This window comes from Apostichopus japonicus, chromosome 9, assembly GCF_037975245.1.
Source record: "Apostichopus japonicus isolate 1M-3 chromosome 9, ASM3797524v1, whole genome shotgun sequence".
NCBI classification, from domain to species: Eukaryota; Metazoa; Echinodermata; class Holothuroidea; order Aspidochirotida; family Stichopodidae; genus Apostichopus; species Apostichopus japonicus.
The window spans coordinates 14,833,339-14,851,354 of record NC_092569.1 but is presented as its reverse complement, the minus strand read 5'-3'; the positions used below and the strand labels follow the sequence as shown (position 1 = coordinate 14,851,354).

The window sequence follows — 18,016 nt, the reverse complement described above, 5'->3', positions numbered from 1 at the left end:
CACACTTTGAAAAGCTCACGGTCAATAAGGGGATCATGGAAGTATGCAATGGAGAATTAATGTATTCTCAATTTCAGGATACTTTTGCTCAGGCTGTACACCAACGTCTAATTTGTACCAACTTGTGGGTCACAGTTATGTAATGTGCAGTGGCGTAGGAAGGTACTTTTGAGTGGGGGGGCTGAAGACTGATGGCCGGCCTGGGAGAGGGGTCTAAGGGGGGTCCCCTCCACTTTGGAAATTTTTTGCATTTCCAGGTGGCCTCAGATGCAATTTGGTGCAATATAGCACACTTCAACACCCACTCCATTTTGTAAATAATTTTGCATTTTCACCTGGCCTTAGATGCAATTTGGTGCTCCAAATGAGATTTTTTTTCTCATTTGGAAATGAAAAAGGGGTTTTCTAACTTGCAAAGCTGGGGGGGGGGCGGAATGATACTTCCGCGGGCCCCCATATTTTTTGGTAATGTGTTCATCTCAGGTTATCAGACCATGAAGCTGTTAAGTTGGGGTTGGTGTTTAAATATTCCAATGTTAGTGGAACTTGCAGATGTTGTAAACATCCATAGAGTTTGTGGTCACCAACAGAACTGTTGTGGGCAATTTTTCAACATGTTCCCAGGTAGAAGGTTATAAACAATGAGGCTTATATATTATAGCTATGTATACATGCTAGGACATGGATGATCTCAGCAAAAGTTGTGGGATAATGCTGTGGTTTATTTTATGACCAAACCGTGATGACAAATAAAGTCAGATTTCCATTGATGTCATAATCATTTTGAGGTTTAAGGAGCATTTCCAAGTATTCACTCTCTTAGATATGTTTTATCTTGTGTCACAAATTAATGAAACAAACTTCTTGGTTGGACAAGTGACACAAAAGTCTATAAATTTAAGATGGTACGCTCTAACTCAAAAGCAATTCCAACTTATCATCTTTTGTGCGTGTGATCAAAAATGAATAAAAATTAACAATCTTGCGAATGGAGCAAGATTTTGCTCAAGAGATTTGCTGGGAGTTGTTCAGGTTCACAAATGGTCTCTGAGTCTCTGTGATATATACTCAATCTGATGCTTGGGTTTGGAGCTTCTCGCATTAAGACCCATTGAAAGCGTGGATCTTGCAGTTTTCATACCATTCTTGTGGTAAACCATTACTGTACAAGGCAGTGTAAAATTAGAATAGTTTATAAAAAGGCCTGTTACCTCCTTACCAGGAAATTTTCATAGTTTACTGTTCATTGACCACAGCTTGTAATTTTAACTAGGTACAAGACAGGTCTGTAATAATGTATGCAGTCTTAGTGCTACTGTGGGATGTACGCTGAACTTGTGATGTTTTACAGTCATGAGCAAAATACAGCATAATATGGAAATAAAGTAATTAATGTAAGAAATACAAGATAATGCTGAACTTGTGTGTTCGAGATGATATATGCCTCCTAACTAAAAGAAGTTGCTAAATTGTTTCTTAGGTTGAATTTGTTACAAGTTTAACATTGTTATCTAATAACATTGTCTTTCATTGGATAAACTACAGTACACAAGAAAATTTATGATTTAACATTTTGAACAATTTCTGTTTCATCAAATTACATGTGTAGTATTTAAAACTTAGGGGTTATAATTTACTTGTAACCTCTGTGAGGGAATTTGTACATGTACAGATTGACCACTCCTTTGCAAACTTAAGCATAATTGTAATTGCTGTATCACCTCATTTAAAGTTTTGAATGGAATCTTTGCCAATGATATTTCCTGACCAGACTCAATTTATTGACTCAATTAGTCACTGTATTTATTATCTAGAGCTACATTTGCCACACAGCATTCTGGTCTTTTTTTGTTGGCATATTTAATGGCTAACCCATTTCAGAGTCATAGTAGAGGCGAAAATGTTAAATTCCCTCAAAGAACGTCAGTGGTAACCATTTCATATTGTTCAGTCCTACGCACAGTTGCTTAGCTAGGCCTACACATCGATAAAAGTAATTTTAGCCTTTAATAACAGTACTAAGTAATAACAGTACTTCAGCTAATAGACCACCCAATTGTGAATCCCGAACAGTTCCTGCCCATGATGCAATGCTCATGTTTTGTATTTTGCCTTTCTTATCCTGAATTGGGTTGTTGATTAGACTGGTTACATCACAGAAAACCCAGCGACCCTGGACCATGAACAGACAGACCTCTATAATTGCTATACATGTAGCAAGAGAGGGAGAGGGTTTGAAATGAACTGATTGGCATCAATAAACAACAACCAGGGTGAATCAGCCTTGTAGGGCTGTGAGCACTAACAGCCACAAACAGATTAACAAGGCCTGACCACTTGTTTTGTTCACTCTGTGGGATTTGTATGTATTCAATAGGCCAAGCAGCTTATACAAACAGAGAGTTGTTTGGTGTGGTCAGCAAGCTGGGAATTTAAGAAGCTATTATCAATCACACTAACACACACACACATGATTAGGAGGGGAATGGTGAAGAGGCCCTGAACAATTTTACTCAGCTATACACAAAAGGTTTTGGTCATAGAGATGGATTTCCAGCTTGTAGGAGGGAGAGATCTTAAAATAGTATTCAACTTCTCTGATGTGTATAATCTCTTTCCTAAGCTGGAGGATTGGTATTATTGTGTGGAAAATGTGTGGTATTATTGTGTGGCCGCTCAGTTCAGCAGTTTATTGCCATTACAGCATTTATCTAGGTACTGATGATACACGTATAGTGTCAGTTTTCTCGGCCTATTGGCTAAGATCATGTGTAGTATTTGTTCCCTTTCGAGGGGAATGGTGATGCACACCCGACGATGATCACACAGTCACAATCCCGATGCAAGGGGACTGGAAGTGAGAGCTGATCAGTCGTTTGGTAGTTTGGTTTTCGTGTCCAGGTTTTTCCTGGGCAACTTTTTCTTAAAAAGTAGTGTCAGTTTTCAAGAAAACTGCATAGGAAGGAGAGTAGAAAGGGGGGGGGGGAAGGGTGGTATCAAGAGACAGCTCGGGCCCCTGGGTAAAAGGGCACTGAGCCCTCCTTTTGAAGTCTCCCATTTAAATAACTATTTATGTCATATTTACCTGGGCCCCTCTAATTGATCTCAGGTCCTGGGGCTGGACCCCCTACCCCCTGCTCATGAGGTGTGGTGGGTGAGGGGGAGGGGGTGTGGGTGGGGCTGGAGAGATTGAGGAAAGATAGGGCGAGTGGGAATTGGAATGATAGTTTGCTGGCAAGGGTTTTCATTTGTCAAAGTACAAGGAATTTGTGATCCTTTCAATAGGTGATAGAAACATTTACTGTACTCAGGCAATTTAATATTACAATTGTTCCAATCATTAAATGCAACTTCATTACTTTGTGGGGGATTTAGACAATTGTGAGCTGTGTCGATTTGTGCTGAGCGTTTCATATCTACTGTTTAGTACCTCTTAAAAGGAGGTGTAATACGTTTCTTAAACTTGATTTATTTTTAAAGTGACAACCATTTAATAATATTTACCCTGTCATGACAGGTGCACAGACCATTACAACTTAGTATTAAAGGAGGACTAAACAAACATGCACTTCACATAGTGCTTGGATTTTTCAGTGTATTTTAGGTTTAATACTTTTGGCATGCAAATCTTTCAGTACTCATGTTTGCAAACAGATATATCTGTTTTTGTTTCTGCACCAGTGTTACTGTACTGTATTAATGCTACTGAGCGTACTTAGCTCAGGGAGCTGCTTAGAGTAGTGAGCTCCCTGCTTAGCTAATGAATTGCCAACCAACATATCCTGTTGTGACAGACAAACTCAGAGGTCTAACATCCTTTAGAGGAAGCGATTAATTTTTCGCACTTGCAAATTATCATTTGATGTAACATCAGAAGCAAGTATATTTATGACAATTTACAGCTCTAGCTATAATTTCTGTGGAGATTCTGTAATTCAATAAGTGTTAGTAGAGAAAAATAAATTGTCAAGTTACCTTACTTTGAACTAGCTGTCCCACTTGAAATCTTTGCTCTGCATGAATAAAAGTTATTGCAAACTTATATGCAGCAAATGTGATATTAAACAAACTCACTGGTCATATATAATTGAATATACCCATCATCAGTGACTGTACTAAAAGAGCTATGTGTTTTCCTAAATTCTTACCATTTGTTGATCACGTATTTGAACAAGTCATATGGACAGTTCCGGCCAATAAATAAAATTTTGTCCTCCCCTACATTTGATGCTCTTGTTTCATCATGGATTTAATACCAAATCCAGCTCTTTCATGGGATAACTTAATTTCATGGATAACTTAATTGTTTCTGGCTTGATTTTTATTGATTTATGATAACATGTTTTTCCCCCTGTGCTTTAACCACATTATGGTTGGTATTGATAGTATGATACAACTAAACTTTGGTAATTCATTCAATTCAAAATTAAGGTGCATAAGAAGTGTTCACTGTTCGAGGTCACCGTTCTCTAGTTCATACTGTTAAAGGTCTGTGGATATATGTAAATTAACTCAAAAATTGAGAGGATGTCAGGTAAATATGGTTTGTCGCAGTACGTCACATGACACCCTAGTATTAAAAGAGCAGCATTTAGTATTGTTTCTTGGTGGACTGTTTTTAAAGTTTTGAAGAAATCTGACCTTGGATGCAGCAGAGCAAGTTGCTGTTTGCAGGGGGAGTGGGTTTGGGAGGGAGTGGGGTTGGGGTTTGGTGGGGAGTGGGGTTGGGGGAGGGAAGGGAAGCCTTGTCAAAGCTAGCCTGTGCACAGCAGGCTCCTGCAGGTTAGCAATAAATAAATAAACAAATAATAAAGCAGACTAGTAAATGAGTAATCTGAGTAAAGAAGACTAGCAAATAAAGTTCAGACTGATAGTAAATAAAATGGAATTGTTGACAAAGTTAGTGTCATCCAGAAGAGGGGGGGGAGGGGTGAAGCTGACTATACTGGGAGGCTAGCTGCCCCAGCCCTGGCAATACCACTCCCCTGTTTCAGTAATTTCTATATTTATAAATCTGTCATTATAAGCTTTAGTCTCTACTGGAGTAGTTTTTAAAGTCAATATAGTTGAAAATGTAGAGTATATCTGCCACTATTCATAAGTTCCATCCCCCCCCAAACACACACAAAAAGCAAACCCCATTCTCCCTATACCCCTCTTCACTTCTCACTGAGATTCAGTTTGGTGATTGAATGTTTCCACTGAATTCAAATAACCATCCATGGGAAAAACTTACCCTGGAAAATGGTGTTTGAATATTTGAAAGTAAAATAAAAGATATATATACAGTATATTGCAGTTCACTTTTCAGCAAAATTCATGTGTTGAGATGCCTAGCCTGTAAACTGTGAGAACTGTTTTTTTGTGTCATTTCTTGAAAGTTGATAAAACAACACACTGTAGAGTGTAGACTGTGGGAACCAGACCTATAGTGTACCTGTTAGCTATCGTGGATCTTAATTCCAGACACTGTAATAACCAACTTCCTTCCCTTCGTAGGAAGTGACCCAGCCTCAATTGTTTCATCGTGCGAGGATTTTTCTTACCGACAAAGATAAAAAGATGGAAGGAAAAGGTTGACTGTTTATGTTGTGTGTAGTGTATGTGTGGTGGGGGGAGGATGGGGCAGATGGGGAGTCACAGCCTCCCCCAATCATTATCATAGCAATGGTTTTCACTCGGGCGTGGTTCCACCCCAGACGACAGTTTTGACAACACTTAGCATTGATCCCGCTCCCTGTTTCCCAAAGCTGGAACAGATCTGTTTTGGGGCCGCTGTGTTATTAACTTCCTGTCTTTGAAGGTTGACAGGATTCTGGGGTTGGTTAAATATGCACTTGCAAAAGTTATCTATGATTAGATTGTCCATTCCTCTTCCTGTTTGTGGTACCGTGATTGTTTCCTGTTTGACACTGTGGCTGATCTATACCCCGATCTAGTTGTACAGTAGTTAACTACAAAATATAAACCACATCTTCACTTGGTATATATGATTCATTACCCCAAAGGATATTTACTGTTAGTTTTGTAAGTTTGACACTTCACACACAGATTAACAGAGTGAACTGTACAGTAATTGACTGTATTGTTCTTGGGAGTGGCCAATGTTGAAAGAAACTTATTCATACTGTTTACTTTAATCCATTGATGTTCATTTATTTTTCTTCCCGTTTGGTGATCGGACCTACTCGTTAAGACTATTATGGTTTTTTAGACCACTTTACTTTCTCCTTGTACAATTAAAATTATAATTATTGTTTAAAAGCATATTCATATTCATAAAAGCATATATATTGAGAAAAAAAAACAAAATATATGAAATGAAATCAATAGTGTTTAATTACTACAGTAAATTTATTCCATTTTGTGGAGGCAAGTGGTTTAATCTGTCCAGTGCTATTTCATTTGTAACATGATGGGTTACCAGCTGTAACTTTTTCCAAGTTTTGAAATAAGAGGGTTGGAATGATCAATTGGAAGTCCATATGGATTGCAGAAACCTGTACATTAGTAGATTCAGGAACCATTAGTTGGTGAGCAGTTGGAACTACCCACCCATTTCTAACTCCTCTCACCTGACACTGACAACTCACTGGCTCCCCAAGCCCCACCCTGCACCCCCAAAGAGAAAAGTATTAAAGAAAAGAAAAAACTGAAAATTTCCAAGACAGAATACACTAAAATCATAAAACAGAGAGAGAGACAGTTTCAATTGTTACAATTTTTGATAATAAATACTTTTCTTGATACAGATGTGTTTTCTTTAATATTAATATTGCAGAAAATCTTTTTTTTTTTCCTAATTATCTGTTAAGAAACAAGGACTAGCAGCAATTGGTTATAACAAGAAAAATAGAAACAAATTAGAAATGAAAATATTTCATATATGATAGATGCACTATAGAATCACAGTTAAGTTCTGACTAGGCTCTTAGTCATGCACATGGCCTGCATAACTTTCCAAATTCCTGACATATGTGGACCATGATGGATTTATGATTCCCTTAGCAGTAAAAAAAAAAATATAAGAAAGAAACCACAAGAAAGCAGAAAAGTTACTCAAAAACAAGAGTTGCTCACAAACATGTGGTGATTATTAGTTGTAAGTTAGCCAGAGGGGTGTATCTCCTGACCCTATGGGGTCAAACCACAATTCTCCCTTTGAAAGTTTCACTCTTTTTTAGAAACAGACACTTGTTTAGAACTTGCTCCAAGGAGATCCAAGTGATTTATGGAGGCCATTTGTTCCAGTTTGGTGTCAATCTTGTATAATGAAAATACATAATATATAGGAAATAAACGTCAATTAAGGGAGGGGGGGGGGGGATGATGAATAAGGGTATGAGAGCTGTAGATTTTTGGTATGGTAGTGTTAGGTTCATTTCTGACAAAAGAGGTAGTAATAATCATATGAAAGATTGCCCCCCCCCCCCCAAAACCCTCTGTTTGAATACTGTAGTCATAACAACTATTTAAATGCTCATAAAAGTCATTAGTCATTTCACATCTGACAAATAATTTTGAGTTGAGGTAGAGATTGATTGCCTTCCATCCACCCTCCTAACCCCCAAAGGTTAGGAATTTAATATCTCTATACGTATTTCCATAGTTCCTTAAATTGTTATTTCGATCTATTTTGTGAAACCGTATGATACTAAAATCTCAAAGGGATTAAGTTCATAGTGTGGCTGGTTGACTCTGTACAACACTTATTTGATACTGTATAATATCAATTATATATATGTTCTATTGGGCCCAATGTACACTCTGGCAGGCTAAAGGCCCGGTCACACTATACCGATTTTTTATCGGAATACTATCCGATTTTCCCGGAGGAATCGAAACAGCCAGTTTTTCGTTCGGGTCTTCTAGCCACTGTGATAAAGGACCTGATTTGCTATCTGTTGAGCCATTCCGATGTGGAATAGCCCTCTCCTAACTTTTGATATTGACTCCGTTTCCTTTTATCGGATAGCTATCCGATTTCTCTTCCGATTTTTATCGGTTTTCGATGTGACGTCACTTCAGAATGTAGTCAGTTCCAGAACCCCTCAGATTTGGAGTAGGTATTCGAATATTCCACTGCATTCATTACATTCACTACCACAAACCTCACTCTTCAGCCTAAAATCGGAAAAATCGGACCGTATTCCGATAAAATATCGCTGTAGTGTGACCGGGCCTTAAGTGTGCCCAAACTTGACATACAAACTTGCCCAAGCAGTGTCATGCTGATACCATAAATAATTTTACAATTTTAGTTTATTTTTTTTCTCTGTGCATGTTTGTATCTTTTCAGTTGTACCATGTCGCCTACATCATCATCAAGAGTGCCAACTCGCCACGCCCGGGTCAGTTCATCCTGGAGCGATCCAGGGACTACGGAGCCACCTATCAGCCATGGCAGTACTTTGCTAAGTCTGAGAGCGATTGTTTGAACTCCTTTGGGATGAAGTCCATCTCGGATATCACTTACGACGATGATGTCATCTGCACTGATGAATATTCAAACATTGTCCCTCTGGAAGACGGAGAGGTACGCATTTTGTTCTGCATCATATTAAAATGGAAGTCTTTATATCAAGGAATATGGGCTGTAAAAACAAAATAAAAGAAGGAACATTTTGAAACAAAGCTTCTAGTTTCTTGTATATATTGGTATTGTGCATGTGAAATATGAAAATTGAACTGATGAATATTCAAACATTGTCCCTCTGGAAGATGGAGAGGTACGCGCTTTGTTCTGCAACAATTTAAAATGGAAGTATATATCAAGGTGTATGGGCTGTCAAAAAAAAAAAAGGAACATTTTGAAACAAAGCTTAGTTTTCTTATATGTATTGGTACTGTGAATGTGAAGTACAGTACAGTATATGCAAATTGTAATGATATTGGATGTGTTTTAATTAAAGTAGTCCCGAATTTGAGCGTTTCAACATTTACCCTTCTCTGTGATGGTTTCATGTTTTTAATTTACCAAGCTGTAATATGCTGATGGTACAGTTTATTCACAAATTTAAGAAAATGTAGGTCAACCCCCCTCCCCCTCCTCATCCTTCCCCAGTCACACCCCACCCTCACATTCTACGCTCATTCCATTTACATGCAAGGCCACAACAAACCATTGACATGCACAGTATATAGTATTATCTAATTAAACACAGTCCAACCGGATGCTTTCATATATTCTTTTACCTCCCCTCCCCGTTAATTCTCTTTAAACAGTGACAAAAAACAATCTATTTGGTGACCCAAGGGTGTTCCTCTTTCATCTCTCCACAGATTGTTGTGTCCTTGGTCAATGGACGTCCAGGCTCTGGTAACTTTTCGTACTCAGAGACGCTTCAAGAATGGACCAAAGCCACCAACATCAGGCTTCGTCTGCAGAGGACCAACACCCTGCTCGGACATCTGATGGGCCTGGCCCGCCAGGACCCCACAGTCACCAGACGGGTAATTATTTCAAATGAGATTTGTTAAAGCCTGTTAATTTTAAAGACACATCTGGTTTTGTAACTCGAACAAGGGCTGGATGTTTTTTTGGGGGAGGGGGCGGTGGCCGGGGGGAGGGAGGAATTTTGAAGGTGAATGATATATGCTGTTTATTGTTAGCCTTTCTTCTCGAATACAGGTATGGATTTGTTTTGTAACAGGAAATCTCCCTGCATCTTCTCACAAAGTATTCTCATGGGGGATGATAGCTGGAGAAAGAGGAAGATGGTAGGATTAGTGGTAGACTAAGGGATTAACAAAAAAAAAAGAACGAGTCTTTGGATTAAAAATTATCATAGTTTTGTGTTTCAAAAGAAGTTATTTTACTATAGAAGGTTCGGTGATAATATGTGGATGAGGTTCATAGTTGATACCATTTCACAGCAAACCAACAGGACAGTGATTTGTTGGTGGTCTGAGTAGACTATGTACGTGTGAGTGTAACTGACAATATCTTAGATCTGTCCAGACTACAAGTTTCATGTTGCATATATTCCTGGTGGAAATGTTTTCACACAAGCTTTATTAACTTCTTCTTCTTCAGTCTTCTTTCGATCCCATGGAATGAGTGAGGGCTCCCCCACTGAGCCCGACTGGGTTTACCTTGAAAAGTTACTCATAGGATCAGTTTCATATTGGTTGCACCTTCTGCCCATGTGTTTGGCTTTAATTGGTCCCACCGGTGAGACTGCACACCATTACCTGACAGTTTGACATGTAACATACCATCAGACAATCCCCCCAAAAAAGACTGATTCACAAATAAAGACTAGTACCTCAGAGTTTTTACTTTCTCCAAAGTTTACCAAGGGGTGTAAAAGTTGAGCCGGTAACATTCTCGACACATAGCAATCCTCTTCAGCTTGGGTTACCGCCCTCGGAGATGGAAACCTTAGATACGCACGAAACAGACAATGAGCACCGCAGTTTGTTAACACAAGTACCCGCAGAGGCCGATAAAATGTCAACAAAAAAATCTCCTCGGAGCTCAGTACTGTGTCATCCTCTTCCCCCTTCGATAGAAGGATTTATTTACATTTGTTTATTCAGACCCAAATCTGTGACTTTGGAAGTGGAACCCTTTTGTCAGACATTGCAGGTTCATTTATTCACAGCAGAATCTGGGTTACAGCAATAAGCAAGGTTTACCTTGAAGGGATTTTAAAACAATATTTTGAATAGTTTCAAAAAAAAAATTGCTGCAGGAATACAACTGTTTAATTTGTGGTACCGCTTGCTACGTATCATGCTGCCGTTACCTCTGCGGGTGGGAGGAGCTGGAAGGCGTTATGTCTTCTGGGGATTTCCACAAAAAAGAAGTTAAAAAGAACCATACCACAAAAATAAACCTACTGTAGGAAGAAGTTTGCATCCAGTTACCAGGATGACAAGTATGAGTAAAATGTGCCATCATGTTTGCTAAAATGTCCTTCATCATTTCCTGCATCATTTAAACTTTTTTCGTATATACTCCACAGTTAGTTTTCTTGAGATATATTATAAATATATATTTCCAAACAGTTATTGCTAAAAGAGTATAAAAAGAACATAATAACACCAAAAAAAGAAATAAAAAGAAATAAGAAACATTTGGGGTGGGGATGATGTGGGGGTAAGGAGGGGGGGAAGAAATGAGGAAAGGGAAAATTTGAATAGGTTAGCACTGTAGATATATCTAAACGATGGTTGGAACTTGGAACCCGAGATTATGTTAAAAATTGATTTACAAAATTTTAATTTTAATTTCATTTTTTGGTGCTTGGTTGGAGACACTGGCTTAAAAACATAACCACATTGAGATCAGATTTTAAAAATCTCATCAAAAAATGAAAAGGAGGAACTAGTTCAAGATAAATGAAGGATTCGATCCAATTTACCCAAATTTGCTTTGCTCCTCGCTTCCCTGTCTGCTTACCAGTCCGTATGTGGTTCCTCTTTGTAGAAAAGGCGTGAAGGCAACTCCTCCTCCTTGCCGAGGCTAGGGCGATGAGGAACAGCGGGTTGTGAGGAGACAGGTAAGCTCGTCACTCGTAAATATCTAAACCAGTAAGTTAAATGATTTTTCTGTTTCCTCTGCACAGTACTACTACAGTATCAAAGACATCTCCATCGGTGGACGTTGTGTCTGCAACGGACACGCGGACACCTGCGACACGCCCGGCCTGGACGGACGTCTCATCTGTACCTGCTCACACAACACCTGCGGGACCGAGTGCGAGACCTGTTGTCCCGGCTACGTGCAGAAAAGGTGGAAACCGGCCACGCTGGATAATTCTAATGAATGCGAACGTGAGTATGAGGATTGCAAATGGAGATCTACTACCATATGCCAAGCTTTGCTCTTTTGGTTGCCATGACAGCACGCTTGGGAATGTCTTGAAGAGGCGGGCAAATTTAGTGTTCAATTTGTGAAAAGTTTTAACTTGTTCCTATCCTGGGAATTAGAGAATTTTTGGAAATTTTCCTCCAAAAGCCATTTACAGATTTGCAGATAACTCCATGGATAATTTAATTTTGAAATAATTTTTTCATGAAGGTGTACCCATGGCGTACCCCTCCCTCACACCTTGCCCATTCCCTGTCTCATTTACCCCTTCCCCATGCAGGTTGGTTACCAAAGCTGCACACCTGGTCCATTGTCCCACCTCTAAGTGCGCCCCTTTCCACCCCACCCGTTTGTTCCATTCGTAGGTGCCTGCAAATCCTATGTTAGCACTCATATGTCTTCCCAGGCATGTTTCTCATTACTAACTTAATTGGTGTTGCCAAAACAGTAAAGTTTGCTGTCAAAAGTAACGATTACCATCAGCAGACAAAACCTGGGTCCATTACTCTTGAGACCATAGAGAGAGAGAGATAGGCCTGACCATTGTGATAAATGTCTCATCAAACATATATCTGGAGTAACTCACTTTTATGAAAGTTTAGAGATCAATTTTTATGATATGAATTTTTTGTTGTCTACGATACTACTGTCCACACAAAAGCTCAGGTTCTTATCAGTGACTGACATTATGGGAGTTTTAATGGCCTAAAACTAGCTGTATGGAATCACTTTTAAAGAATGAACAGAGGGTGATAAAACTGTCCATTAAATAACCCTAAAACATCCATCCATGTACTGTTAGGGGTACAGTAAGGATGCACTTTCTATTCTTCTTTCTTTGTCTTGCTTTCTTTAAGGGCAAACTTTTATCGTTTCATGTGTCACACCCATCTGTGTTCAATCTAAAAACTCTGGGGACATTTTCTGGTTTTTGTGAAGAGTGACATAAATGTTTTTGGATTGAGAGAAAAAAAATACTGGTGAATGCACTGTGAACATTCCTACAGATTTTCAGTGTCCTTCCAGTAAGCATTGAGCACACTGCATTGGGCATAACACAGTACTTTATAGTTAACTTGCACTGTGCTGTTAAAGGGAGACCCTACACGATTCTTCAATTTTATCAGTGTGAGATTGATGCTACTGTAGAAAAAAATTTGGGGTGTAATTTTATGCTATATTAAAAGTTATGTTACACCATCCCCCCCCCCCCAACCACCCCCATCCCCCTCTCCTTCCCCAACAACTAAGAAAGTTTAAAACTTCCTCCAAATCCTCAAACAAATCATACAAATTAATAAATAAAAATAATGGAATTAGCTATGTATCAATTCCCATCAGCAAAGATTTTCATAAACGATTGTACAGTTAAGTATCCTTCATGAATAAAAATTAAAAATGTAATTTCAAAGTAATATTTTGACAAAGAAATAAAACAAAAGAAAAATAAATCCAAAACTGGATTGTATAAGTACACACAGTGTTTGTGAAGGTATAGATTTTGTCTGTCACCAAAAACCCCCCAAAAACATTACAATTTTTTTCATCAATCTTTGGTGTATTTATTGAAGTGCAAAACACTTGACCCTTGAAACCTTAAAGGTGCTTAGGACAAGTATACCCCAAGGCATAGATTGTATGTTGAGATAATTTTCGGATACAGTTTATTTCTCTAAGATCTGAAGATTTCACAAAGTTTCAATATTTTTTATCTCTAAGTAAATAATCTGTTTCTTGATGCTCTTGCTAGTAACTAGGATGGAACACACAAGTTAGGGTAGAATTTTGGTGATGTTACCATGGAGACAAGCCTTACCCTCAAACCCCTTTGTGGTAATCTGGAATGGGAACTTGACTGGGTCTTAAAGGAGTGGTTGCCAAGTAGACCATGTCCTGACACAAATGTTAGGTTCTTTGGTATATAAATAGGGAGTGATGCTGCGTTGGGCCAAATGTAAAACTCCACCTGCAAGTGGGTAGGACTTGAACTGCAGGGGTGATCTACTTAAGTAAATCAAGGCCTTGCTGTAAATTTTTAATGTCAAATGGGAGGGAGCTGAATATGGGTTAAAAGGGATAGTAGTGAAATTTAAAGGAAAGTGGACAAAAAATTTGATGTGGAAAAGCAGTGTTGACAATGGGTTACCTAGAGCTATATTTTTCTGTATTTGATTCCATGCTGAAAGCAAAGGATTCATTACGGTCATGATGCTGTGTGTGTTGTTAGTGTTTGTTTTTGTTGTTGGTATCAGTGGAATTTCTATGGATATGCTGCTTTAAATTTGATTATTTCCAACCTCATCTGTTCCTTAGCAAACTCGCTTAAACCAGATGCACCCTCTGGGTTAATGATCAGTTTCAAGAGTCTAATGGAATGTAACCTTTGACCTCTTTGAATGTAAACTTTGACCTCTTTATGACTTCTGTGGCCGAACACACAAGAGACATGTTTTTATTTTATTGTGATTACAATAAAAGACAAAATAGGTTGGGTGGTGAAGGATACAATTTTATGAAAACATCTGTGGGGATAAATTGTCTGCCTTTTTGAGGAAATCAATTTGATTTTTTTAATGTTTTTTATTTTCTATTGGAGGTCTTTTTGTTGCATGGGGCACCAATTGAATAGGTCCATCCGAACTTGACATAATGAATGTGATTTGTTGGTAGCGAGGGAAGAAACCTGTTCTTTGATCTATCTGAGACGGTTATGCCAGTTTAACATCTGAATTCCATTCTAGGAACCAGTGTCCAGATCCCTGGGGTATGGATACAGGCTAAACTATTGGGTGTCAATTTATAATTGAGTTGTCTAGACTGAGTAACCTCACTATTTTATCATACTCATTGAAAATAACATGTTTGAGCAGAACAAATGGTGGGTAGGGAGGGGATAACTGGAAGTGTGCTGTCTGCCTTCCTTCAAGGCTTCAGCACATACTGTCATGACCTCATTTTTGGTAGCAAAAATTTATACCAGAGTGGAAAAAAAGCTCAGGGACTCCTAAAACTGGTTTGAGATTGGGGCCCTTGAAAGGGGAAGAGGTGGAGCGGGAAGTGGTGCAAGAGTCAGACTTACTGGTGCTGCAATTGCTTCCTGCCATCTGTTGGTGGTGCCATGCCCCCCCATACAGCCCCCTCCCTCCCTCCCCAGGTTCCCCAGTGTTGAGAGTCTGAACTTGAATTAAAACTGCAGCTATTAGTAAATTTTTTAATGCAAGGTCACATGTCAAATATTTTAATTCTTATCATTTCCGATTATACTATGATTAAAATTAGTTCTTTGGATCAATCCTTGAAATAAGGTTTTGGACATTCTTTGTAAACCCTTTCTTGCACAGCATCAATGACAGATATATGACAAAGTTATTAGTATTTAAAATCTATCAGCTTGCTACAATTGAATGTAATGTGAAGGTTTTGCTGAAACTGCCATGCTTTGCCATGCCATCCTTTGGTGAAAGACTCTCTAGAAATTTGTCTTCGCGATTACCTGCGTAGCAGGGGCGCTAACCGTAACACAATGGAGCCTATCAAATTGTATGGAATTTTCATTTCAAAAGGGATGAATTCTGGTTTCTCTTACATCTTTTAGTTCCTTTTAGCACGCAACTGTCAGGGTCATTCTGATTACAAGCAAATTCTGGCAAGAACTCGTTGTCTCCGGTTTTGTCCTTCACAAACCGAGAGCTGCTGGATTAAGATGCTAGCTCGCATATTCAATTTGTTTGTTTTTAATCTCGGTTTCCGTTTAGCTTGCAACTGTCATGGTCATGCTTCTGAGTGTTACTTCGACGAAGAGATCGCCAGGAATCGTCAGTCTCTGGACATCCACGGCCGATACGAAGGGGGCGGTGTTTGCGTCGATTGCGTACACAACACCACGGGCATCAATTGCGAGCAGTGCGTTGACGGCTACTACAGATCCGGCAACCTACCATTGGATTCCCCAGACATCTGTGAACGTGAGAAAACTCTCTAGACTTTTTCATTATCCTTGAAGAATATTTTTTCTTTTATGAAAAACAATCATAAAAGCATTTGACGAAGGTTTGGCTCAGAATGTTGTAAAATTATGATCACAAATGATTGTAATAGTGTTCTTCTCCTTTAATAACGGATGTGTTGCTTTTCTCATAAATAAGATTTTAAAACCTAGTAACTATACTTGATATTGAATCCTAACTTGGACAGTTCTTTAACACCTTTAGCAACCAGACGTGTTGGAATGTCTTTCTCTGTTCATTTGAGCTAAAAGGAATGTTAAGGTTGTGAAAACATCAAAACTTGTTCTTTGAGGATGGGGTTCTGAGTGCTGGGATGACTGTACTTTTCTATTCCCTGTTGGTATCAAATAACAAAGTAAGGTACTTGGTGACTGATATTATGATGCTTTTAAGTCCGTTTCTTAAATCCCTGACTTGTAAAGGATGCCCTGAGGGTGTGTGCCATGCTTTCTAAGTATATATATAGCATTGAGGCTGTGATTTCAAAGTTTCAGGTGGTATTGTAATTCTCTGCATTTGTCATTTATTCAACACTTAGAAGCCTGTAGCAAATACAACTCACATCTAGAAGAAATTTTGGCCTACTCAAATGAGATAAAAAAAATTTGCGTGATAAATATTCACTCTTTGAGATTCTGGTAATGTACAAAGTCAAGAAACAAATGAATCTCTCCCTTAGTGCACTAGAATAACTAACGTTTGTATAAATTTCTAGATTTTCTCGTTTTTATTGTGTAAGTGTCGTATTGAAAATGGATGTAGAAATATATGCCACCGCGAGCAGTAGACAAAGACAAAGATAATAGTTTCACAAATTTGTGACTCATCACTCTGTCGCGTCACGCATTCTAGAGGAAAACAGTAGTATCCAATGTACGGAACCTAGTTTGCATAACGTCGACATCGATAATCCCAATTTTAATACATTGTTTGTTCATATTGTTAGCTCAATAGTTAACGCCAGTGCCTTTCAATCATAAGGTCCCGAGTTCGAGTCACTCCAAGATTAATGTATGTTGTCCAGTTACAGAGTTGTTGACAATTGACAATTCATAATCGTGGACGTTAAAATATGAATCTATGATACTGACTTCGGTCAGCTTGCGACTTTGATAAGCCAATGATGGCTTCTTCGCAAGTTCCTGCTTGCAGGAGGATCTAAAATACATACATACATACATTGTGTATCAAAGTTGTCTGTCTGTTACTCTGGTATGGCGTGACACATGCTTATCTCTCTTCTCCCTCCTCAGCCTGTGACTGCGATCCTTACTTCTCCACGGGCAACTGTGCCCCAGTCACCGGTCAATGTGAATGTAAGCCTCAGTTCACTGGACCGGACTGTGACCAGTGCAATGACGGTTACTACGACTTCCCATCCTGCAAACGTAAGTGGGTCGTCTCGCACGATTTAGCTTAATGTATCATTCTTCTTACAGTGAGTATTCTCATACAATAATTGTGACAAACTAACATCATGGTTTTACCACCCCCGGTAAGCAGGTTATCCCATGAAGGTAACTAGACAAGGCAGCATAGTGACATGATATACAATCGTTCTATATAAACTAATCGTAGGAATGGGAAATTCTGTAAGGTGAATTTTATCCAAGCCAGGAGATGTTAAGAATTACATCGGCCCTTAAAACAGTAAAACAGATCAAGCGTACAGATTTTGAATGTTTTTGTTGCATATTTGCTCTGAATTTATACCAAGTTTGCGCTCCTTTCAAAGGCAGGTGATGTGAAGGCTCGGTTTCCACCGGCCCTTTAACAGTAAACACATCAATCTTACAGGCTATCACTTTCAATGTATTTTGTAGAAAATTAGCTCCTAATATGGTGATTTATAACATTGGATCTCTTTCAGCATGTGACTGTAACGTCAACGGAACTGCCGACAAGACCTGTCAAGCCAACGGAGGGCAGTGTCCTTGCAAACCAAACTATTTTGGACAAAATTGTGATCTCTGTGCCCCAGGATACTACAACTTTCCAGAGTGCATTTGTAAGTACTACTTTTAATCATAACTTTACAGCCACTATCACAGAAGAAAACATTTAAGGATGCAAACGTCTAGTCAACTTGACTTTAAACATTATGGGAGGGGGGTCAAATTTTTTGGGGGGTGGGGTAGTGGGAGGGAAAGGAGGGGAGGTAAGGAGTGGGAGGGAGGTGAGCAGGTAGTGT

General features: G+C 38.9%; 1 protein-coding gene across 2 annotated transcripts in view; it reads left to right on the top strand.

The window, feature by feature from the left end:
* The window catches only part of LOC139973108 (laminin subunit alpha-like), an 87,002-nt gene that overhangs the window by 1,609 nt on the left and 67,377 nt on the right, over positions 1–18,016 (top strand). For both annotated transcript variants that reach the window (XM_071979536.1, XM_071979535.1), the window contains exons 2-7: positions 8,300–8,536; positions 9,283–9,453; positions 11,574–11,781; positions 15,574–15,783; positions 17,079–17,213; positions 17,696–17,833. In XM_071979536.1, coding sequence (XP_071835637.1) covers positions 8,300–8,536; positions 9,283–9,453; positions 11,574–11,781; positions 15,574–15,783; positions 17,079–17,213; positions 17,696–17,833 — 1,099 coding nt within the window. The remainder of the gene's footprint in view (positions 1–8,299; positions 8,537–9,282; positions 9,454–11,573; positions 11,782–15,573; positions 15,784–17,078; positions 17,214–17,695; positions 17,834–18,016) is intronic.